Consider the following 24,145-nt stretch of genomic DNA (forward strand, 5'->3'; position numbering starts at 1 on the left):
ATAACGAAACTCATATAAAAAAGCATATAAAATTCACTTTTTAAAAACTGTATTTCAAACTTAATTTTTTAGTGACTCCATAAAACCAAATACAATTTAATTTGTTATCAAATACATTACTATGTTTATTGCATCGCAAAAGCAAAAACATTTTCAAAACAAACTCAGCCTAATTAATCTACACCATCAGTGACTTTGGATGGATAGAGGGATGGGATTGCCTATTATTGATTCTATTTAAGCAATATTGATAAAGTTAAAAGGCTTTGGACTCAATTGATAATAGGGTAGTCCTTCAGGGACTAAATTGATACTTCCCCTTTCAGAAACAATACTGCAGTAAAAATAGATAACAAGTTCATGGGCCCGCTACTTATCCTACCTATTTACAGGATCACTCGAGGAAATGCCACGTGGCATATTACTAAAAAACAATTCATCGACTGCGCATTTTATCAAACGCCACCTCTGCCCACCTTTAGAGCCGCCAACCTCTAGAGATCCAACATACCGCTTCTCTCATATACCTCCGTCAACTAAAAAATCAAACCATGTCAGTTAAACTCTCTCCGTCTACTCTTCTCTCTTTATCACCGCCTCTCCTCCATGCGCACCATAGCCCTCCCCTCATTTCCATGTCTATCCTACGCCGCCTAGCTCCAAACCACCTAACCACACACCTCAGGCACCACCACAGGCGGCGTCTAGCCACAGTTGCAGCTGCAGTACGGCAAGACACAACGATCTGGACACAAGCGCCTCTGTCCGAGATCGAACCAGCAGCCGAGTCACTCTTCCACGTGAGCATCGACGTCTCTGACTATCCGGACCTCGCAGCTTCTCACACACGTGCTGGGCAATACTTACAGCTGCGCGTCCCCGACGTGGAGAAACCTTCGTTCCTGGCCATCGCCTCGCCGCCGTCTTACGCAGCGGAAAAAGGTGCGTTTGAATTTCTGGTGAAGAGCGTAGCGGGATCGACGGCAGAGCTGTTGTGCGGACTTAAAAAAGGGGACGTGGTGGAATTGAGCCAAGCTACGGGGAGAGGTTTCGAGATTGATCAAATTGAGCCTGCAGGGAAGTATCCTACGGTTCTGATTTTCGCCACTGGATCTGGCATCAGGTGCGATTTAATGGTCACTTGATAAGAAATGAACCTCTGAATCTTGCTAGTTTGGTATGCTATTCACTCATTTCTGCTAGAATTTATCAGAAACTCTTATGTTTAATATCAATCCGTTGAGAAAATGCAGCATGGGCACCAGTCTTATTCAGCTTCTTGAACATTTTTGCGTTCCCTTCGATGATTTCTAAGACCAGATGATGCAATTAGAACCTACCACTTGCACGCTAATGAATATAACATATTGCATTTTGATATGATTTACCATAAAAAAAGTTACTGGAACCTTGCTTATAGTAAACCTGAACTAGAGAGCATGCCATTTAGCCACCATTAGATGTTTCTTGTTTGGTATTTAGCAACCTCGCTTTAGAAAATGATCCTGGTTATTGCCATTGATTTCTGTGTACTTTATATATGCATTTAAATTGTGCACTTGTTTCCTGATTCGTACTATTTTCTATCCGTTTTCTCCTGCAGTCCAATTCGATCTCTTATAGAGTCTGGGTTTAGTGCCGATAAAAGATCTGATGTGAGGCTGTATTATGGGGCTAGAAACATTAAGAGAATGGCTTACCAGGTTTGCTTGCATCTTATTACTTTTTATGGTATATACTACCATGGAATTACCATTTCTTGTCTGTTTGGGTTTGAACCTGGTGCTTCTTCCTCTTATAGGATAGGTTTAAAGATTGGGAATCTTCTGGTGTTAAAATTGTGCCAGTGCTATCAAAACCAGATGGCAGGTGGACTGGTGAAACTGGCTATGTACAGGTGGAGCGTCCATACATGCTATCTAAGGTTTTTGATGTGTGAAACCCTTAAATTAACATCTCTTCATATCATTGTTTTTTTCAGGCTGCTTTTGCCAAGGCCAAGCAAATTTATAGCCCTACAGGCACTGGTGCTGTTCTCTGTGGGCAGAAACAGATGACTGAGGTTTGTTACTTCATTTATTTGTCAACAGTCATGTTTTCACATAATCTTTCTGAGCACATATTCTTCGTGCAGTTGTAATTCCTAAAAATAAGTTGCTCATTCATTGCCATTTTACTCGCAATCTGACATTTGGCATAATTTACAAATAATAAATTAGGAAAGTTGTCTTGATTATTAAGTGCATCCTTTACAATTGCATTGGCATGGATTTTTTCTCAGTTGCTCAAATCTTGAAAAATTAATGCAGACGATATGAATTTATGGAAAAAATCTTCAATATATGCCAGAACATACTGAAACTTCTTTTGTGTTTATTTCTTGATAGGATATCTCATACTATTAGCCATGTAATCCTGCATCTCACCCTCTTTCTCCAACCCCTTATTCTTTCTCCTGAAGCGTTCACACTTGACACTTGATACAATTGATGCCCCTAGCTAACCAATTACATGCATAATAAATTGTTGAGACCGAGGAAAAGAAAACTAAAGTGTAGATCTTAATAAGCAAATATGATGGTTGTTATTTTTAGGGGCTTGATTTCTTATCGGGGAGACTCTCTCTCCAAACTGAGAACCACCTTGCAAGAAACACTTTTAAGTTTGTTAAGTAGTAGTTCTCCATTCCTCATACAAAGGCTTTGGGGTCTTCCCCTTAACAAGCTGACATTTACTTAGAGCAGTGTGTCCCTTCTGCTAGAGAGCAGTTGCATAAAACAGCAATCATTTGGACAACATTTTGCAACGTTTTAGCTACTGGCTTGGCTGTGTCAGAGAGTAAAACAGGTGTTCATGGTGAGGATATTGGTTGAGTGGAATGGCCAGAAAGCATCTGTAGTTATGAACTGAAAGAGCAAGGTTACTAATATAATGGTGAGGATATTGATTGAGTGGAATGGCCAGAAAGCATCTGTAGTTATGAACTGAAAGAGCAAGGTTCTAATATAACACACGTTTTTGAAGGCAGCAAAAACATTGTTGATAAATGTAGTAATAGCTGTTGAAGAATGAGTGATAATTTGCAGGCCCAGCTTGGCCTAGTAGGATAGCAGGTACATCAGGGAGCTGCGTAGTTTACTTTTTTAAAGTTACTCTGTTACAATAGTAAGATATGGGGCATATCAATTTGCACAAATTACTATTGGTTGATGATGCCTTGGATAATTGCCACTGGAATACTACTCTTGCAAAACTTGTAATTGTTGGGGGTGAACAGGAAGATTTTACTACTATTATTCCAAGCAAACTGTTCTGTTGCGGACATATCCATGCCACAGTGATTCGAATGACATAGATAATGCTGTTGATTTGCATGATTTGATGTTATCTAGTGGTTTGTTAATCTGGTGAATGAATAGTAATCCCACTCTTACTGTCATTGTTGTCTACATTTATATGAGTAACATTAATGTTGATTGCACTTTGCAGGAAATAACGTCAATTCTTGTGTCAGATGGAGTCTCGAGTGAGAAAATACTAAAGAACTTCTGAGAATTAGAAACGAGGTTTATCCTGTTGTATTGTTTGTGGAGCAACAGTTAGTTGATAGTGATTCTTTATTCCCGCTGCTGAAGATGAAATGTGCCGCTCAGCAAATAAAACCACTTTTTGGATATTTGGGGATCTTCGTTGTATGTTGAAATTGACAGATCAGAACTGCAAGCAGATAAGTTATAGGATCCATAACTCAGTTTAAACCCTTAATTTATCACAGAATTCTGTGTGATCTAAGAGGAGGACATGTTGATGTGAATCAGTGTAAGCGACGCCTGTTAAGCTTTTCAAACGCCTAGGATGGATGATATAATTACCGAATATAATCCAGACAGGAGCCTGCAGAAATTCTCTCTTTCTGTTTGTATGTTTGTAATTTTTTTTTTTTAACTTTTGACTCAAATAAAAGTTACAAGCATGTTGAGTTATAAACAACTTTCGGTTTAAATAATAAAAAATTATAAAATTGAGTCAAGAATTTAGACTCTTTAACTATTAATTTATGGATTGTAATCTATATTATTATTTTTTAAAAAGTTGTTTTTTATCGAACATGTTTTAAACTTAGGCATTTTAACTTATTTTTGTCATATTTATAAAAATAACTTCTACATTATAATCTAAAATTAAAAGTGATAATTCAAAAACGAAATCAATGATATCATGGTTTTAATGCTAATTGCCAGTTACATGTTCCCGTATTTCACTATTATCTAATAGATTGGTTCCTAAGCATTGATCTTGGTTTTTCTCAGGTCTGGTCTATCTCAGGTCTATTTCTATGTCAAGCAAATGAACCTCATTTTTGTTTCGTGGCTGAAGGCATGTCATCAAGGACTAGGTTTTGGCATTCTTGTGTTGGTGATCACAAACCGTACAAATGCATCTTGCGCTGATTGCTGAACGGTTTTCCAAGCATGAACCCTTTCTAGGCTTCACCTTCTGGTTGTGTTCCATGATGTATTTGTAGGGTTTGTGCGATGCAGAAATGGATCTCAGGGAAAGGAAAGGGACCAAGTTATCTGGAACTAATTTTATAAGCAATTGGCAGTGTGTGATGTGGCTAGCGTGCCATCTTTCACAGCCTAAAAGATGGCATACAACTGCCTCGAGAACCATTAATCACAAGACCTGAAAAATGAAGCGACTAGTAGACAAGTGCAAAAGCAAAGATTTACGAACAGAAAGAATGAAGCAACAAAATAACAAGCTGGTGGTTTGATAGTATGAATTAAGTTCAGCACAAAATGGCAGTTCCAGGCGTCCAACAAATTTCAGTACAAATCACAGTAAGCATCATCCACTACTAAGTTTTGTGCAGAAAAGGAATGCCCCCTCAATGCCCACAGCTGCTAGCTTTCCACAAAAGTAACAGAAGCAAGTCTACACAGATACCAAAAAACAGGTAAATCAGATACTTCAATTGCTGAAAAGGAAAAAAGTGAATCTCAAATTTCAAAATATCCAAAGTAATCGCAAATAATAATGTTTAGCAATAGAGTTACTTCTTTTTTTAATGCACAGATATTTCCTCAGCACATGCACGCACAATTGAATATAGGGAGCTTTAGATACATTTCTGCCTAAATCCACAAAATCAAAGCAAAATAACCAGTTATTTTATATTGTAGGTATACGGCTCTTATTAGTTGAAGGGATCTCCTGATGTGCAGATCAAGAGTTCAAAAAGGATGTCTAAAACTGAAAATGCAATTGCTATAGTCATTACAAATGAAAGAAAAAAAGGCTATCATCATAACGTACTTAAACTAAATGCTGAAGCTGGAATGGTAAATTCCTAGGCCAACTTGAAACAGCCATCGATAGTTTCTTTCCCATATATCCAGTTTTTCCCGTTTTACATGCATTTAGTCACTTTTATAAATTAGAAATGACTGTTAAACAGAGGTCTAAAATAATTATAATTATAATTATTATTCATTGTTAACATACAGGGATCTTTAGAAACTAAAAGAATTTAAGCTTGAAAGCTCTAATCAGTTTAAAAAAAAAAAAAGAGCTAACATTTCATCAACGAAAAAAACCCTAGATCACAGAAATTCGACAAAATGAACAGATAATGCTATATTTCGATAAACAAACTCATGCAAAGACGAAAGATTGACGATAAGAGAAAATCATAACCTAAGCCCTGAACCCTAAATTACACAACCGATCAATATAAAGGGAAAAAAACAGAGAGTAAATCGCCGAATTGAAGAAGAAAAGAAACCTAGTGAAGATAACCTCGAAGATAGGTTGAAAAGAGAGAACAGATCACAGAGAAAAAGAAGAACTTTCTGTTTGGCAGTTGCCAACCTGCCTCTTCTCTCCTCCTCCCTCACCTGTGGCAGCTAGTTTAGGGGTTGTTTTGACCTTTTTTAGGCTTTGACATTTCGACTGAGGAGGCGTAACGATATACTAGCTTTTTGACCACGCTATGCTGTGAATCATTTTAAAAAAAATAAAAATTAGATATGATATTTTTTTCCGACGCTTTTTTACCCAATATGTTTCATTGTTTTGAAATATAAATAAAGACTTATAAAAGTATTTAATTTAATAAATTAATAATTATTTGTATAAATAAATAATTATTAATAAAAATTAAAAATGAAATTAAAAAAATTAAAAGATAGATCAATGTATTTGATGTTTCCGTAATATAATATATTTATCTGATAATATTTATTTAAATTATTTTTTATTTAAATAATAAAAAAAATAAAAATATACATAATTTAATAAATTTATATTTTTTATTATATAATAATAAAAAGTAACTCAATTTAGTGAAGTTTATATTTTAGATCACAAATTTAATGAATTGATTATGAATAACCTAATTTTTTTTCTTGAATTTATTCCATTGATAAGATTACTTCAAATTAATTTTTATATTATTTAATTTAAAATAATTAGGTTAAGTGTTTTTATATTTGAATTATTATATTAAATTTAATAATAATATAAAAAATTATTCAATCTTAATTTTTTCTTTTTTACATTACAAATTTGTTGGGTACAAACAACAGTAAGTAAAAGCACGGGAGACAAACCAGTAAAAACCAAAATAGAAAGTTTAATTCGAATACCAAAATCAATAAAAAAAAAATAACCGTAACTATAATAATTTATAATCCTACATATCCTAATATAATTTTAACGGAAACATGCTTGAAGAGGATTACCACGCTATCAAACTTTAACAATATATTTTACCTGGACATAACAGGAAGATGCTCAGACCAGTTATGAAGCACAACTGTTGAGTTCATCTACGCTTTCTGCTTTATTTTATTTACGAAGAAGAAGGCTGAAGATTTTACAAAGCGGTCCTAATTGCTATAATTTAGTTTGCTTGACTAAGAAGAAACAAAAAGAAAAGATCAGCAGACTCAATGGATTAGACTCCTCGCCTCTGTCTTGAACACTCTTTCTCCACTGTACCAAACAAAATCCCCAATTTTCCAATTCCGCCCAATCCCCCTCCACATCAACCCCCACAAACATCATGCTAGCAATTTACGAGAAAAAAACAACCTCCCTCGACCTCTACCGTCCTCTCCGCAACTACATTGCCATGCTCTACTCCGAACGCGAAGCCCAAAACCTCGAAGATGATCTCCAAACCGTCAAACAATACCGTTCCGATCTCGAGCGCCAACCCGACCCGTCACCTACTTCCCGTCGCGACCTCCTCCAAAAATACTTCAAAGCCCTCTGCTTGATCGAAACCCGATTCCCAATCTCCCCCGACAATGACCACATCAATTCGGTCACTTTTGTCTGGTACGACGCGTTTAAGCAAAAACAGAAAGCGTCGCAGCAGAATATTCATTTAGAGAAGGCTGCTGCCCTTTTTAATTTGGGTGCCGTTTATAGTCAGATTGGATTGTCGTTTGATCGGGCCACGGTGGAGGGGAGGAGACAGGCGATTCATGCCTTTATTGCTGCCGCCGGTGCGTTTGCTTATTTGAGAGATAATGCGGCCGTGAAAGCCTCTGTGGGTACCAGTACTACGGTTGATGTGTCGGTTGAGTGTGTTGGGATGTTAGAGAGATTGATGCTCGCACAAGCGCAAGAGTGTGTCTTCGAGAATACTATTTCTAAAGGGAGCACCCCGGGTGTTTGTGCCAAGATTTCTCGGCAGGTCAGTCTGTTTTTTTATAGGTTAGATCGAATGAATGTGTGATTACTGCAAGTAAGTTTCTGTGCTAAGATTTTTTTTTGTTTGTGTCTTGGCGATCAATTTATACGAAAAAAACTCCAAGAAGTAACTCATGATGTCTTGTGAGTTGTGATCACTGGAAAGTTCTTAAATTTAGCTGATTTCTTGTGAATTGATGATGAATGTGTATGTTTTTCATGGTTTGGGTTGTTGTACTTTGTCATGATTTGGAAATGTGGATGCCATTGAGTTGAAAAATGAACATTTATGGGATTTTGGCGGGTTGTTTGTATTGTCCTCACAAACGGTGTGGATTTTTGTTTAAGCTATTCCAGTTCTTTTTTGGTGATTGTATGAATTTGTTTTGATAATTAGTTTGATATAGGTTGGGTTGTACTATGAGGAAGCTTTAGCAGCACTGAATGTTGCACCTCTAAAAGATCATTTTGACAGGGGTTGGACTGCTCATGTCCAACTAAAAGCAGCTCTGTTCTACGCAGAAGCTTGTTATTGGTATAGTTTGGAGCTTCATGAGAAAGAAGAAATTGCAGAGGAAATTGCACGGTTGAAGAGTGGGGCTAGTACATTAGCAGAGGCAAAGAAAAGTTCAAAGGGGGCTGCAGTACAGCTTCTGGATGCAATTAGCAAGCTGGAAGCCAATATCAACCGCAACCTGGACAGGGCTGTCAAGGAAAATGATAGAGTTTACCTCATGAGGGTTCCTTCCCCAAGTTTCTTACCCCCTCTACCAGCATTTTCCATGGTAAAGACCATGCCAATGAATGAGGTACTTGATGCCAGCAAGGAGAAGATGTTTGCTAGTCTTGTTCCAGACAGCAGCGCAAAAGCTCTTTCAAGGTACACTGAAATGGTTGACAATATTATCCGGACACAGGCTGAAAAATTGCAACAAGGGAGTGAGCTAACTCGAGTGAGGCTCAAAGAAATGGACCTGCCAGATTCTATTCTTTCTTTGGAAGGAAATTTTTCACTTCCAACAGATCTTAAAGAAGATGTAGAAGCAGTGCAGATTAGTCAGGGCCCAGCTGGCCTTGAAGCTGAGTTACAGCAACTTATGGATTTGAGGAGGGTTAACCAAGAATTGCTGGTCCAGACTGAAGAGCTTTTGCAAAAGGAAGCAACAGAGGATTCCCAGTTTAGAAGCCAATTTGGGACACAGTGTACTAGGCCTCAATCCAGCACTTTGACAAAGAACTTGCAGGATAGATTTGCATAGGTTTGCAGCCAACTTAAAGCAAGCCACGGATAGCGATGCCAGAATTGAGCACTCAGTGAGGGATCATTCTGCACTCCTGTCAATTCTTGATTGCCAACCGGTATGTCTTTTGAACTGCATCTGTTATTTGTCTGTGTATCATAGAAAATTTAACATGTTATCTGTTTTGCCTTTGCTATATATCCTGGGGTTTCTTGGGCATCAATATTGTGCCCGTTGTTATTTATGCAAATAGTTGCATTCATGCACTTGATGTGATGGGAGATCAATCATTTGAATAATAGAGTCATATGCATCTAAAATCATCACTGCTTGTCATCTTTCTTGATTTTTCTTGTGTTGAAAAACTGGTCATGATCTTGGAAGATATACAAATACTCTATTCTGTGGAATAATAATTTTGTAGCAATCTCATTTCCATTTTACTCTTATCAGATAGAATCTGCACTTCCAAGTTTAGCTAGGCCAATAATGTCTTTGGATGCTAATGAAGATGCTATAGTAGGGGCCTTGAAGCAGAGCTTGGTATGTATCTTCTTTCTAAACTCTAATTTTCAACTGTGTTGTTGGGTGGTTGTATTACTTTTCCTTTTTCCTTATGAAATCAACCTTGTTCCTTTAACAGTGAAAAGAAAAAGGAAAAATGAACTGAATGTGTTTCTGTTGCTGCTTCTTCTTGCCCTAACTATTTTTCATTTATTCTCCTCAATGGAAGGTTTCCCTTGATATTTCATGGAGTAGGTCCTAGTAATCTGATATATATTTCATTTTTCTTGGGATGCTCTTTACAGTTAGTTTTGTAAGGACATGTTATTTTGTGTTGTCATCAACAGTATCAAGCTTTGACAGAATGGAATGCTTTAGGCATGGCTAGTTTATAGCTGGCATGGATAATTTACATTTATAACTCCATATAGTTAGCTTTACATACCCTTGCCCTTATGGATATATTATTGCTAGTATTAGAGTTTTGAAAGACCCTGACCAAATTTTGAGGTCATTGCTGACAATGTAATTCGGACCCTATATAAAGAAAGGCAGCTGGATGGGAATAACCTAATCATTGTCATTGGCAAGTGGAGCAAAAATTTCTTAGTATTTTGGCATGTGAAATCCTAGCCGTTGTATTTAAAAGAAATGTTAAATGTGATTTAAACCATAGATGGATGATGGTCAAAACTTTGGCATACAAGCAAAATATTGCAAGAAAGAGTTTTAGACCATGAATTATTGGTAAAGCAAGCTAAAGAATATTTTAATTTGGTCCTTGATGAATTTCATTTTTGTAGTTTCAACAGGTATTGCTTTCATCTAAAAAACTGTGAGCGTATTTTCTTCTCATCTATGCAGAGGCAATTGGAGACTCTTGGTGCTCAGCGAGCTGGTCTCGAGGACATGCTCAAAGAGATGAAATGGAAGGTGAGATTAAATATTTTCTGGTCCTTGACAACTTCTATACACATGCTAACCTTTTACTTTTTGTAAGAATTTGAGAAACCAGCATAAGTTTTGATGCATGAGGATGCATGGACCTCACTTTCTTGCACTCCATACTTCTTTTTTTGTATGTTTTTTTTTTCCTCTTCTTTTCGTGACTTGCTTTATTGGGCTATATTACATGTATGGTTTCAGGATGATGTACTACCAAAGTTGATGACATCTGCTGGGTCCTACAAAGATCTTTTCAGGAAAGAGATAGCAAAATATGATCCCATCTGTGAAGACATTGCTCAAAATATTGAGGGACAAGAACAGTTGCTGCTGCAAATTCAGGTATATTTCTTTTACTCATTGATCTTTGGAATTGATTTGCTATCCCTCGTTGAGAACCAGGATATCTGCTTTCATCTTTCTTCATGTTCTTAAGATGATAGTAGCCTACCTGCTTAAAAAAAATTACAATAACTAGAAGAATATGTATCCTCTGTCGAGACTGGTCTTGCCCAAGCTTTGTTGTGTAAGCTTGTAACTGGAGTTGTTGAAAGGTTTGCCAATTGTGGCCAATACAGATTGCAATTTGAGGGGCAACATATTTTGCTGTTAATTTGAACAAATGAGGTGGCTAAATTAGCTGGCAATGGCTGTGTCCCTTTTGCAGCCCAAAAATTGACAATAAAGAGGAGTCTCTACAATTACATTGGTAGGACTCCGTTTAAATCAGCATGGATAGATAAATTCATTTTGTTATTATTGAAGCTTAGTTGATGAGTTATTCTTTTTGTGCGTTAGATTTCAATGGTCGTAGAAAGCAATTCAGCAATCATTTACTAAGCTCGTTTCTGAATTGTTAGCTTGTTATGAAGTCAATTTCTTCTCCTAAAATTATAGGCTGTCCTTGTTTACAGGCTCGGAATGAAGAGTTTTCTGCTGTCTTTAACCTTCAAGATTACAAAGGTAGGTTTTTTCTTGTATAATTGTTGTTTCAATACTGTCTGAATGGGTTTCTTGAATGGAAATGTTAATTATGCATGTATTTGATCTACATGTTGCTGTCCCTTTTGTTTAAATACTGCAGAGTTTATAATTCCACTATGTTGCTTATTTTGCTCTCTCTAGAAATTGGAACACGATCATTCTATCAAACCATTGTTACAAATAAATAAAAAAATGTGTGTGTGTGTGTGTGTGTGTGTGTGTGTGTATTCTAGACTTCTATGAAAATGACATGAAGAATTTAATTTCTTTATAATACTTGATTAGTTTCCATCCCTAGGCTTTCTGATGACATGTTTTTCTTGAAGGTGGCTAGTTTATCTCAAAATGAGAGATCATATTCTTGTTTCAGTGCTGCGCTTGACCTTCACATTCATAGGGTAAATGAAACGCATGCACCTTTGACACAAATCTCCCTCACAATTTGTTTCAGTATCTCGTGAGAAGTGTTATAAGCAAATACAGGCTGCCATAGCCAAGTATCGAGAAATAAAGGAGAACATCAACGAGGGATTGAAGTTTTATGTTAGTCTTCAGGTAAACACTTCTCTGTTGCTTATATCTGTGCTGTTCAGGATGTGAACTCCTGAACTTATGATCAAGTAGAACATGCTCACTTCGTTAAAGTGCCTACTACAATTATTTTATTTTCTTCCTGTATGCTTTTAAATTTTACATCCCATGTCCATGCCTTTCCTTTGTCTCAGGCACTATGAATTCTTTTTTTATGGGTTTTAAATTAGTTTAGCTGGGTTACTTTCCGAAGGGTTGATATAAGAAATATATTTGTGAAACAGGATGCCATCACCAATATCAAACAGCAGTGCAGTGATTTTGTGATGACCAGAAATATCCAGTGTCAAGAAATGATTGAAGATGTACAAAGACAAATGGCTGGACTAAGTTTTCAAGACCATAAGAATACAGGCTCATACAGCTATCCTGCAGTAAACCAGCCCCATCAAACTCAAAGATCCAGTTCGCATCCTCCATCAGATCCTCAAAATGTTCCGCATCCGCATCCTCAGCCCCAGACACGGTACTTTCAGCCTCCTGGGCAGTCTACAATGCCTGGTTATGCTCACCCTCCCCCACCTTATACAACACCACAGCAGCCACCTCCTTATCATATGCGCCCTGCTCCTGGTGCTCCTTACCCACCTCGACAGGTTCAGCAACCACCAACAAACCAGGAGTATGGTCAACCTGCCTATCCAGGGTGGCGGGGCCCATACTACAATGCCCATGGACAACAATCTGGATCTCTTGCTCGGCCTACTTACACTATTCGAGGTCCATACCCTCGTCCTCACCAAGGCTATTATAAACAGTAGTTTTCTTTTGACTTAATAATTTGATCTATCGTGTGTTATTTTTGTTGCTTGATCTCATCCTTGGTGGGATAGATTGGATTTAGCTAGAGCATTTGGTTGCAAAGTGTAATTATCATGAATAACCATTGGCTTTGAATAATCTCTGTACATGTTATGCATGTGTATATCTTGTTAATTCAAACATAGAGAGGTGATGCAGTATAAAGATAAATTTCCATTAATTTATTTGTAATTTTATTACTTCATTGCTTTTATGCACCTGAGAACTTGATGTATTGTTTGGGTTTGGTTGGTGTGAACGTGCTTCTAAGCCATTCGATCAATATTCCACAACCAAGAGTTTAGATTGAAAATTACAAGGGGTTTGGGATATAGAAGTACAATCAATTGCTAAAACATTCCATCACATGTAAGAAATGTGATTACTGGCCTTCCCTCTATTGTTTAGTTAGTTACTAACCATTTAACCGCTATTCTGGTTATAATTTTTATTTTTTTAAATACTGGATATACAAATTGTTTTAATGTGGTTTTTTATATAAAAAAATTTAAAATTTAAATTAAAAAGTTTATACAAGCAAGATCAAGATATTGTATAAAATACAATGAGATATGTATTTGTTTATGTTTATTGAATTTATTTATTTAAATAAATAAAAAATAAATCTACACTCTAAAAAATAAATGACTTAAAAAGATAAACAAACTAATTGAATAAATTCACGCTATAAAAATTATTATGCAAAGCCAAACATATCAATAATATAATTTAAAAATAAATATTTTTTATTTTAAAAAATAAAATTTATTTGTATAAAAAAACATTATTGATGAATTAGAATAATAACTTGAAAAATAAAATATAAACAAAGATTATACTCTTTTTTTAAAAAAAGTAAAAATTGAAAAATATTTTATTAAATAAAATCCAAAAAACATTTTAATTAATTTCAAATAAAACTAAATATCTGCTAGGCCGTGCATCCCAAACATATTTTTAACCAATCTATTTTAATTAATTTAAATTTAAACTAAAAAAGTTAAGGTGAAAAATTGTCAGCACGCCTTGAGACGGCCAAAACACAAGGGCTTCTTATTTTATTTCGTTTTAACTTATTTAAGTCTTCCTATATTTTTGGTTCAAGGGGCGGACGTCGTTTGGCCCTTATTATCTTTTTTTTTTTTTTAAAATAATAATAATTCGTAGTTGCTTTTTCAAATCTTGACTATCAAATAGATAATAAAAAAATATTAAAATGAGGTTTTTTAATTTTAAAAATATTTTTAAACTTAATTTAGCTTAAAAATATTTAGAAAACACTTTTATAATCTCAATAAATTAATTTCTCAATCCAAAACACCTCTAAAGCCCTGTTTATTTAATGAAAAATGATTTTTTAAAAACTATTTTTTAAAAATTTTCTATATTTGTTTGTTATTAGAAAGTTGGTCAACAAAAAATACTTTTTAGTTAAAAGAAAATTTGATTTGGTTTTCAGAAAAATAATTTATTTTGAGTGGAAAACACCTTTCAGAAGCTGTGAAAAATTTAGAAATGTCATGTTATTTGTTGATTATATCAAATTTGGTCCTCAAACTTTTAATTGCTATATATTTTGTTTTGAATTTTTTTTCCTTCAATTTTATTTCTTAGAATTTGATTTAATTTGATTTTTATATCAATTTTAGTTCTTATTTTTATGATTGTTATTTGCTTTTCTCTTAACATTTTCATAATTGAATTTTTTTTATCTATCAGATTTGGTATTTATTCTTTTGATTGTTATTTATTTTATTTGAAATGATTTATGAAATTAGATTTTTTTTTAATTTTATTCTCATTCAACTTTTTAATTTGTAAGATTTGTTCCTCAATATTTTAATAAACTTGAAAAAAAATATTAACAATTTATTTTTCAGCTCATTTTCCATAACATAGTTAAACACTGGAAAATATTTTCCAACTTATTTTCTATGATATTATCAAATATCAAAAAATAATTTACATTTCAGGAACCTATTTTTCAAGTAAATTATTTTTTTTTAAAAAAAACTACTTTCTAGTAAACAAACGAAATCTAAATTGATCCAAAAATACAAATAAAATTGAAAGACTTTTCTTGCTTAACCTTAATTTACTTATTTTTTAGTCAGCAAAATAAAGGGAAAAACTCAATGGAACTTCTATTATAAAATAAAACTCATTAACATAAAGAATAATTTTTTTTTGTCGTGATGCAGATGAGAAATGAATTTATTTCTCCTCTTTTATTTTCTGACACCTTTAATTTTATCTCTCAAATTTAGAGAGGGAAACATAAATAAAATGGAATTTTGTACAAAAAAAAAAACCCAAAAACATGAGAACTAAATATAACTTTATCATGCGAATTTGAGATAGTCCATCATGGTATTTTTTTTTTCTCAGTTTAGTTCTTAGTATTTTAATTGTATCTTAATCCTACAAACTAAAACCATATCTTATTAAATAGACCCATAATTAAACTTTAAAATCTTATGAAAACTTTCATATCTTAAAAAACACAAATAGATATGTTCAGTACTGATAAAAAACAAATAATATAACATAAAAAGAATAATAATAAAAAAATCACAATTCTAAACTCACAATAAACTGTAAGATAATGAGCTGGCATTTTAGTTTTTAGTTTTTAATTATAATATAGTTATAACTTGTCGTAACCCAATAGCTTTGTATTATTAGGATTTTGTTTTCTTTCCCATTTCTTTTGGAATTCCTATTTTGTACGGCACACAGGGGCGCCCCATGTATGTATCTATGTAAGACCCATGATATACATGTTAGACATGAATTCTAGAGATTTTAATTTTTTTTAGACACATAATAATACTTTAATTTTATAAAAAATTATAGTCAGAAAAAAATAAAAAACTAGAACTTTTTGTTCATATGCCATATTTTTTTAATCCAAAAACCTGGAAAATATACTAAATTTGAAAAATATATTATAAAAGTTTTTCATAATTTGTTTTCTTTCCCATTTCTTTTGGAATTCCTATTTTGTACGGCACACAGAGGCGCCCCATGTATGTATCTATGTAAGACCCATGATATACATGTTAGACATGAATTCTAGAGATTTTAATTTTTTTTAGAAACATAATAATACTTTAATTTTATAAAAAATTATAGTCAGAAAAAAATAAAAAACTAGAACTTTTTGTTCATATGCCATATTTTTTTAATCCAAAAAACTGGAAAATATACTAAATTTGAAAAATATATTATAAAAGTTTTTCATAATTTTTCTTTACAAAGTTTCTCATTTTTTCTAAATAAAGAAAAGACAGACAATATTTTTTTTATATACAAGCATTTTTAAAAAAATTATAAAAGATTATTGTTTCTTACATTTTTATATTTAGTTAGTGTCATAAATTTAGTTTTTATTATAAATATAATATAAATATTTTTGAGCTAACAATATAATTTTTCATGGTAGTTCTTAATTTGAATGAAAAAAATATATAATTAGATTATTTCAATTACAAAATATTAAGGTGATTGTTATAAAATATGGTTTTGATTTTTTAAAAAAATAGTTGTAATCTTGATATATTTCTTATTTTTCTGGTGTAAAATTTATATTCATTTTTAATAAATATTGAATATATTTTTAAACTTTTTTATTGAAAAAGAAAAACCAGAAAAGAAAAGGAAAACTAAAACTAAAAATTGAAAAGAAAAAGGGTTTTAACGAACCTCTAGTTTTCTTGTGTACTCAAAGAACACCCCCTTCCCTGGATGAGTTAAGGGACTATCCCTTTCTATTGTTTCTGCTTGTTCTATACCTGATATTGAACACGTGCAATTTCAGACGCTAGCTCACTTCCTCGGAAGTTTTCATTGGTGTTTAGAGCCTCCCATCACGGGAAAGGCTGGTGTTCCAGCTACTATATGTGGGTTCTTGAACGGGATTATGCGGTCAGCGGCTATAAGCGTATTAATTTAAGAGAGCATGACACCCATATCCATCACGTAAGAGTGTTTAATATGTATCCTGCGGAACCAGTGGATTGATGATCAGACACCTGCACATCCTATGATAAGAAAACGGCAGGCTACCAAAATCAGAAGGGGGGGGGGGGGATCTTTAAGTACACAAAGAGGAAAAATCTGCCAGTTTAGTTCAAGTTCCCTGTTTTTTCAGGGGTTTTTACCGTTATTGCATTAGAGATTCGCAGAATTGCTCAAATTGCTTTCAAGAAAAAAGATGTTTGCAGTGCATGATCTCCAGTGCATTGGCGTTTGGTTTCACTAGTTTTGTTGTCTTGTACTTAGGTTACTCGAGTTTTCATTTTTATCTTATTATTAATTATAATATTATCATCTTGTACATTGGAGGACGATACACATTGAAGAAGTGGCTTTCATCTCTAGCTATTTGTCTGTTTGCCTTAGTTGGCAAAGCTTTACAAGTTCAGGCCACCAGTTTATTCATTTTAATTTACTATTTTATTCTAAGCATCCTTGAGCTGTCCACCCTCAGGACTCATATCTTCTGAATGACAAGATTAACACCGTGCTCGGGCTCCAAAAGCAAACCCAAGGTAGGGGAGTGACGATAGTTTGGGGAGATGCTAAGATTGAAACTGGATAAGATCATAGCAAGCAAGACTTTCAATTGTATCATCCCTAATTTATTGCCGGGACACAGCCGAGCCCCAACTCCGAAAGGTATATAGGCATGTGAAGACTTGCATGCACCTGAAACTCCGTCAATGAACCTTTCAGGATTGAACTTGTCCGCGTCAGGCCCCCAAAGGTCAGGGTCGCGGTGCAATGCTGGTGCCCATATCCAAATGTTTACACCTTTTGGAACCTGCATATTACAAAGCTTCACATCTTGCAGGGCTCGCCTTGATACCAACGCCACTGGCGGGTAAAGCCTGAGCACCTCTAATATCACCATCTTTAACTGCAGTTAATTAAGGGCATATTGAAGTTAAAATAACTAGTTATATGTGCTTTTTAATGGACCAATCAGCTACCTACCACTTTCATCTTGCCAAGCATATTGAAATTCGGGAGATGACCACCACAGACTTGCTTAACTTCGGACCGGGCACGAGCTTGCCATTCAGGATTTGAAGCTAATAGCATTAAACCCCACATTGCAGAAATAGCAGTCCCCTCAGAGGCAGCAAGCAACATATCCTTGCAGTTATCAACTATGAACTCATGAGCACTTGATGGACCAGGCCCACCATTTTCGGAACCTTCCAAGAGCACTTGCAATATGTCCTTAGTTGTGCTAGATCCACAGCGGTCCTTCGCTATGTCCAAAATCATCGAATGGATCTCCTTTGCCAATCTCCAAGCATTTCTATTTGCTTTAGTAGGAAGATATCTGATTCAAGGAAAAAAAATGGAGTGCAATTGACAACTCACCATTGCTTAATTACACATATATATGTATATACAAGGAGATCGAGGAGAGGAGAGGACTTGCCTCAAGAATGGAATCCCAATTGTCGTTGGTGTTCCCATTGCCCTAAAAAGAGTGTGACACCTTGCAGTTACGTTCATTCCTCTACAATGATCATGCCCGAACACAAGCTTTGAGATTATGCAGGAGGTGAAGCTTCTCATGTGGCTATCCACCATGATATCTGCATCTAATCCATCCTTGGATTCCATTAATATTCTTTCCCATGATTTAATCACAGTGCTACCAGATTCAACAATTATGTTCAAAGTATCCTGCATAACACAAGGTCCCCACATCATAAACTGAGAATTAATTAAGCTGTAAATTCAATTTAAGCCGACCTTGTCCACATAGAGCTGGGGGCTTAAAATCTTTCTCTGGTGAGACCAAGCCGGTCCATTTGATGTAATAACGCCTTTGCCTAACAGAACTCCCCTGTCCTTCTGTAGATAAGCAGGTTTTCCCAGGTCCAACGATCTAAAGAGTTTTATTTCCTTCACCATGAACGGATTAGTGGCATACAAGAAGTGCAACGCCCCAAGTTTAAACATGAACGTGTTACCTATCATTTTTTGAAAAGTAATTAACCACACCATAATGTTGAAATAATTAATATCCCTAAATAATTTTATGATAAAAGGAGCACCCATGCACACCAGATGAAAAGAAATGTGATACAGCAAAAGAATTGTATAATTATGCAAGAAAATACCATATTTCTTGCACCAATGCTTGAAACTTGGGAAACCTGAAAAACTGTCGCTTTCCATGCTTGGAGTACTTTCACTTCTATTCTGAACTATAGCTTGCTTAATTTCTGGAATGTTTCCCAGTAGAAAATTAGGCTGGGGACCTCTGATTCCTTGCTTTCTAAGCCTTGGCTCGGGCCTCCACCAGAAAGAGTAGTAGAGATAAACGATCAAGCTCCATGTCAGAAGCAAAACAAGACAAGTGAAATTGTAGGAGATGGGGAACCCTTCCATTGCTAGCTCTTACAGGTCGTATAAACCAAAGGAGCTTGGATGCAAGTTTAACGAAGAGCAAGGCTAATATTTATACTTGGCAGCCAGTTTATGAACACACGGAATGCTATTTTAAACACGAGATAAAGAATGCAAGAGCATATAAAAGCATCAAATCAATCAGAAAAAAGAAAGAAAAAGAAATAAATTGAAGGGAGACAAAAGAAAAAATAAAGGAATTTAGGGTTTTATTCTTCCCAGAGTAACAGCTCAATCCCCGATCTTCTTGATTTTGATAATAAACACCTTTACTCTTTCTTACTTCACAATTTTTGCTTGAATGAATTAGTTGATCATGAAGGTAAGTACTATTTTCTTATTATTATATAGTACGTATATATTATTATGATTGTCTGGTTTTTTTGGGTTGATTGATTGACACGTGTATCACGAAATAACCAAATTGATACATTTGATTTTGTAATGATTGAATTGTTATTGGGTTATTGAAGTGTTTTTATTTAGATTGTCATTTTGTTTTCTAGTATTATTATATATAGAAAGAATTATTTTACACACTTGCTCTAGTGTGCAAATAAAAATATCAACAAAAAATATCAAATAATTATCATTATATTTCATTTAATAACTAAAGAATCTTTATATTAAATATTACAATTTTACCATAAAACAATTAGCCACCTCCCCCGCCCCTTTCCTTTTATTCTAGCAGGTTGCAATTAATTAATGAAACCAAGTTTTTATGCAGAAAAGACCAATAAAGCTACTCTGTTTACACTATGCGTATAATAATCGCTAGTCCTGCGGTAGATATTGCATATTCCATCATACGACTTCTCCTCTCACTATCGACGTACGTGCTTGCTACGACCCCATATATATACACGGAAGAATCCTAAATTATTAAATAACGAATTTAATCTAAAAATTTAAATTTTTAAATAAAGTTATAGAATATAATTTATATAATTTTTAAATATACTCTCTTAAATGAAAATTCTTTGGACATGAAACTTACACAGACCTACATTATCTTGTACTTAATTTTTATCAAATAAATAAGGATGGTGAGATTCGAAATTTAGACCACTCAATCAGCAAAGTTCTGATACCATATCAAAGAATCAATTCAATCTAAAAATTTAAACTTTTAAATAAAATCTCGGAATATAATTTATATTATTCTCTAATATAAATAACTCAATCACTCAAAACTCTTACTTTTCCGACCATCAACACCGAAAAAACAATACCCAAAACACTGGAATGAAACTAAGAAAAAAAAACTTGATTATCTGTTAGACAAAATCTATTACAAAGAGATAATTCCAACCACTCTAATCCTTTCTCCATCAAAACCTGCCTTAACATGCAGTAACCCTCTTTCCCTTTCTACCACTTAGGTTTTTACTTTGATTTGGTTAGGTTTCAAAAAAAAATTTTAAAGAGAGAGAAAATGATGTCCGAAAAGAGAAGAATTATACCAGAGAGAATTTTCAATACATTTTTTGTTTGTGTTTCTGATGTATTATATATAAAAGTAATTTAATTTTTCAGTTCAATTTAAAAATTTGTGCTAACTCAATATCTAAAGTTGTAATTTTCAAAAGAATAGAGAGAAAAAAAATAAAAAATGATATAATTACAGAGTGGTTATGGTAATTTTTCCTTAAACATATTTCAATAAAAGATTTTTGCTTCTCGATCTATTGTCAATTTTTAATTTCCTATTTTAGAATAAAATTCAGTTTGTTTAGAATTAATTGTCAAATCTGATGATTTTAGTCCATGATCTACCAATATAAGGACATGGCATTGATAGATGATAGAAAATATTATGATGAATACTTAAAAAATCTACTACAAAGAATAATTGAAGTTAATTTGATAAGATTTGGAGAGTAGATTATAGATTTCACATGCATGCATCTGTTTATAAATTTTTCACACACACACGTATTAAATTTGTTTTCTGATTGCAAAGAAAACAAATGCATATTAAGTTTATTAATTTTGTAATTGGTTTCAAAATTACAACACACTGCACATATCAAATCTATATTCTGATATATAATATATTACGTACATTTATTTTATTGTTAATTTCAAAATTAAAATACTAATCCATACCCTGAAACAGATGATGTATTCATGAATGTCTATATATATTCTGACATTAATTAAAAAAAACAGCATTAATTCCTCTGGAAATCGCCCTAGAATTTACAAAACTGCACGTTATTTTCACAAGTCAGAACTGCACTTGTTATTCTCTTCTGGGTAGCTGATTGGTTCACACTGTATGTGGAACCCTAGAACCCTACGCAAAGTTAGACTTTGCCCAGCACAATTTATACGAGTCAATCGTACAAAAACTATGCTATATATAAGAGATAACGTAGCTCCCTGCAGATTTATTAAGCTGACCCACAATGTCATCCAGCCAACCGACCATGTCAACTTAGCTGCCCCGTTATTTTTCGTTGCTTTTCAGATATATCCTAGGGTTTCTTGGGCATCAATATTGTGCCTGTTGTTATTTATGCAAATAGTTGTATTCATGCACTTGATGTGATGGAAGATCAATCATTTGAATAATATTAGAGCCATTTGCATCTAAAATCATTCATTGCTTGTCATCTTTTCTGATTTTTCTTGTCTTGAAAACCTTGATCATGATCTCCTTTTCATTTTACTCTTATAAGATAGGATCGGCACTTCCAATTTTAGCTAGGACAATAATGTCTTTGGACACTAATGAAGATGCTATATAGGAGGGGCCTTGAAGCAGAGCTTGGTTTGTATCTTCTTTCTAAACTCTAATTTTCGACGGTATATATTGTTGTGCGGTAGTTGTGTTACCTTTTCTTGATTTTCCCTTATGAAAGCAACCTTGTTTTCTTTAACAGTGAAAAGAAAAAGGAAAAATGAAATGAATGTGTTTATGTAGAATTTATATTTTTATGTTTTTAACTAAATTTCTTTTATAAATGTTGCATATTGATAAATCCAAATAAAATGGACCCAAAAATTCCTTTAATATAGATCCAAAAAACCTTCTAAAAAAATCGAAAAAACACCCAAAAAACATGAGCTCGGGTGAGGATCTCGAGCTCACGTACCAGGAACATGGGCTCAAACAAGTATCAATATTGTGCCTGTTGTTATTTATGCAAATAGTTGCATTCATGCGCTCACTTGATGTGATGGAAGATCAATCATTTAAATAATATTAGGGCCATTTGCATCTAAAATCATTCATTGCTTGTCATCTTTCTTGATTTTTCTTGTCTTGAAAACCTTGGTCATGATCTCCTTTTCATTTTACTCTTATAAGATAGGATCGGCACTTCCAATTTTAGCTAGGCCAATAATGTCTTTGGACGCTAATGAAGATGCTATATAGGGGGGGCCTTGAAGCAGAGCTTGGTTTGTATCTTCTTTCTAAACTCTAATTTTCGACGGTATATATTGTTGGGTGGTGGTTGTGTTACCTTTCCTTATTTTTCCCTTATGAAATCAACTTTGTTTCCTTTAATAGTGAAAAGAAAAAGGAAAAATGAACTGAATGTGTTTCTGTAAAATTTATATTTTTATGTTTTTACCTAAATTTCTTTTATAAATGTTGCATATTGATAAATCCAAATAAAATGGATCCAAAAATTCCTTTAATATAGATCCAAAAAACCCTCTAAAAAAGAAAAAAAATAAAAAAAAACACCTAAAAAACATGAGCTCGGGTAAGGATCTCGAGCCCACGTACCAGGAACATGGGCTCAAGCAAGTATCCCGAGCCCATGCTCCCATGGGCACTGTGCAGTGCACTAGGCGTCCACTCAGTGCATATACGCCCAACTAGTGATGGGCATGCACACCGACACGCTTGTGAGCTCAGATTGTCCTAAGCCCAGCATGTTTGGGTCTATACAGTACACATGAACCCACTTTTCATCTTTAATGGGATCAGGTACCTTGCCCGAACCCAACACTCGTTATAAAAAGTTTTTTAGACCCTCTACGAGTCCCTTGGTATATATTTTGCACTAGTACAATACGTATTATTTTGAGTAGAATACAATTTAAAATATCATAAAAATAAAATTATATTTCAGCCTCCCCTCTCTATAAAAGAACAAGATTCATGGGATAAATATATCATGAATCTTTTAAGTCAAAGGTTCTTAATTTCTTCTTTCTCAACATTTTTAGCATACATATTTTCAGAGTTCATCTCTCTAAAATATCATTGCATCTTCTCTCTTTACAAAATTATTGACTTTACTATCAGAGAGTTATCATGTCTTTATTTTTTACAAGTATCAGCTACCAGTCACCTGATTTACCCACTTGTTATTACTACATTTACTAATTATCTGCTTTACCAGATATCACCTACTTCCACTTACAAACTCTCTGGACTTTTCATATCAAGTCACTAAATATTTTAATTATGGATAATGGATCAAATTGCTTGAACTAAAAAATTAGTTAATTATCCAACACATCAGTCTTATTCCTAGGTATCTTGGATTTAAGGACTCATCACACATGGTAAATTATATTCATTATTACAAAAGACATGTTGCATGAAATGAAATTAATGTAGATATTAAAACCATTTTTTTCATGAAAATATCAATATTTTGCATAATAGTAATAGTAATAGTAAGAAGAAAAAGAAGAAGAAATTACACAATCATATTTATTTTATTGAAAATATATACATGACATCAAAATATTAATAAAAAATTAAAGTGAGAAGAAGAAGAAAACAATATAATCAAATTTACCTTTCTACCTTCATTAATCCATTCTTATAAAGGTTATCGCACCCAATATCACGGCAGTCCTAAAAATAATCTTGATTATAGAAAAAGAACAGATTTTTAGCATCTTGTTCTTTTAGAAAAAATGTCTTGTTTAAGGAGTCGCCACCTAGTATTATGATCACTAGGAAC

General features: G+C 33.8%; 3 protein-coding genes, 1 long non-coding RNA gene and 1 pseudogene across 4 annotated transcripts; 2 read left to right on the forward strand and 3 right to left on the reverse strand.

Annotated features, from left to right (window-relative positions):
* The first annotated feature begins 447 nt into the window (after positions 1–447).
* On the forward strand, positions 448–3,910 carry LOC133696240 (fruit protein pKIWI502-like). The gene is made up of 5 exons (XM_062118362.1): positions 448–1,123; positions 1,604–1,703; positions 1,802–1,897; positions 1,982–2,062; positions 3,490–3,910. The coding sequence occupies exons 1-5, from the start codon at positions 552–554 to the stop codon at positions 3,550–3,552; spliced, it is 912 nt and encodes a 303-aa protein (XP_061974346.1). The 5' UTR covers positions 448–551; the 3' UTR covers positions 3,553–3,910.
* An 835-nt stretch (positions 3,911–4,745) lies between these two features.
* Positions 4,746–6,001, reverse strand: LOC133696241 (uncharacterized). The gene is made up of 2 exons (XR_009842644.1): positions 5,803–6,001; positions 4,746–4,938 (listed from the first exon to the last, which is right to left on the reverse strand). It is a non-coding gene; the product is annotated as an uncharacterized LOC133696241 (long non-coding RNA).
* On the forward strand, positions 4,821–12,951 carry LOC133696238 (vacuolar-sorting protein BRO1-like; annotated as a pseudogene).
* Positions 12,952–17,064: 4,113 nt separating this feature from the next.
* Positions 17,065–18,235, reverse strand: LOC133695875 (cytochrome P450 714C2-like). The gene is made up of 2 exons (XM_062117842.1): positions 17,769–18,235; positions 17,065–17,691 (listed from the first exon to the last, which is right to left on the reverse strand). Exons 1-2 carry the CDS (start codon positions 18,063–18,065, stop codon positions 17,266–17,268), a joined length of 723 nt encoding a protein of 240 aa, XP_061973826.1. The 5' UTR covers positions 18,066–18,235; the 3' UTR covers positions 17,065–17,265.
* LOC133696729 (cytochrome P450 714C2-like) lies at positions 18,171–19,368 on the reverse strand. The gene is made up of 3 exons (XM_062118999.1): positions 18,917–19,368; positions 18,546–18,766; positions 18,171–18,476 (listed from the first exon to the last, which is right to left on the reverse strand). Exons 1-3 carry the CDS (start codon positions 19,185–19,187, stop codon positions 18,171–18,173), a joined length of 798 nt encoding a protein of 265 aa, XP_061974983.1. The 5' UTR covers positions 19,188–19,368.
* Between the last annotated feature and the right edge of the window lie 4,777 nt (positions 19,369–24,145).

This window comes from Populus nigra, chromosome 6, assembly GCF_951802175.1.
Source record: "Populus nigra chromosome 6, ddPopNigr1.1, whole genome shotgun sequence".
Classification (NCBI taxonomy): Eukaryota; Viridiplantae; Streptophyta; class Magnoliopsida; order Malpighiales; family Salicaceae; genus Populus; species Populus nigra.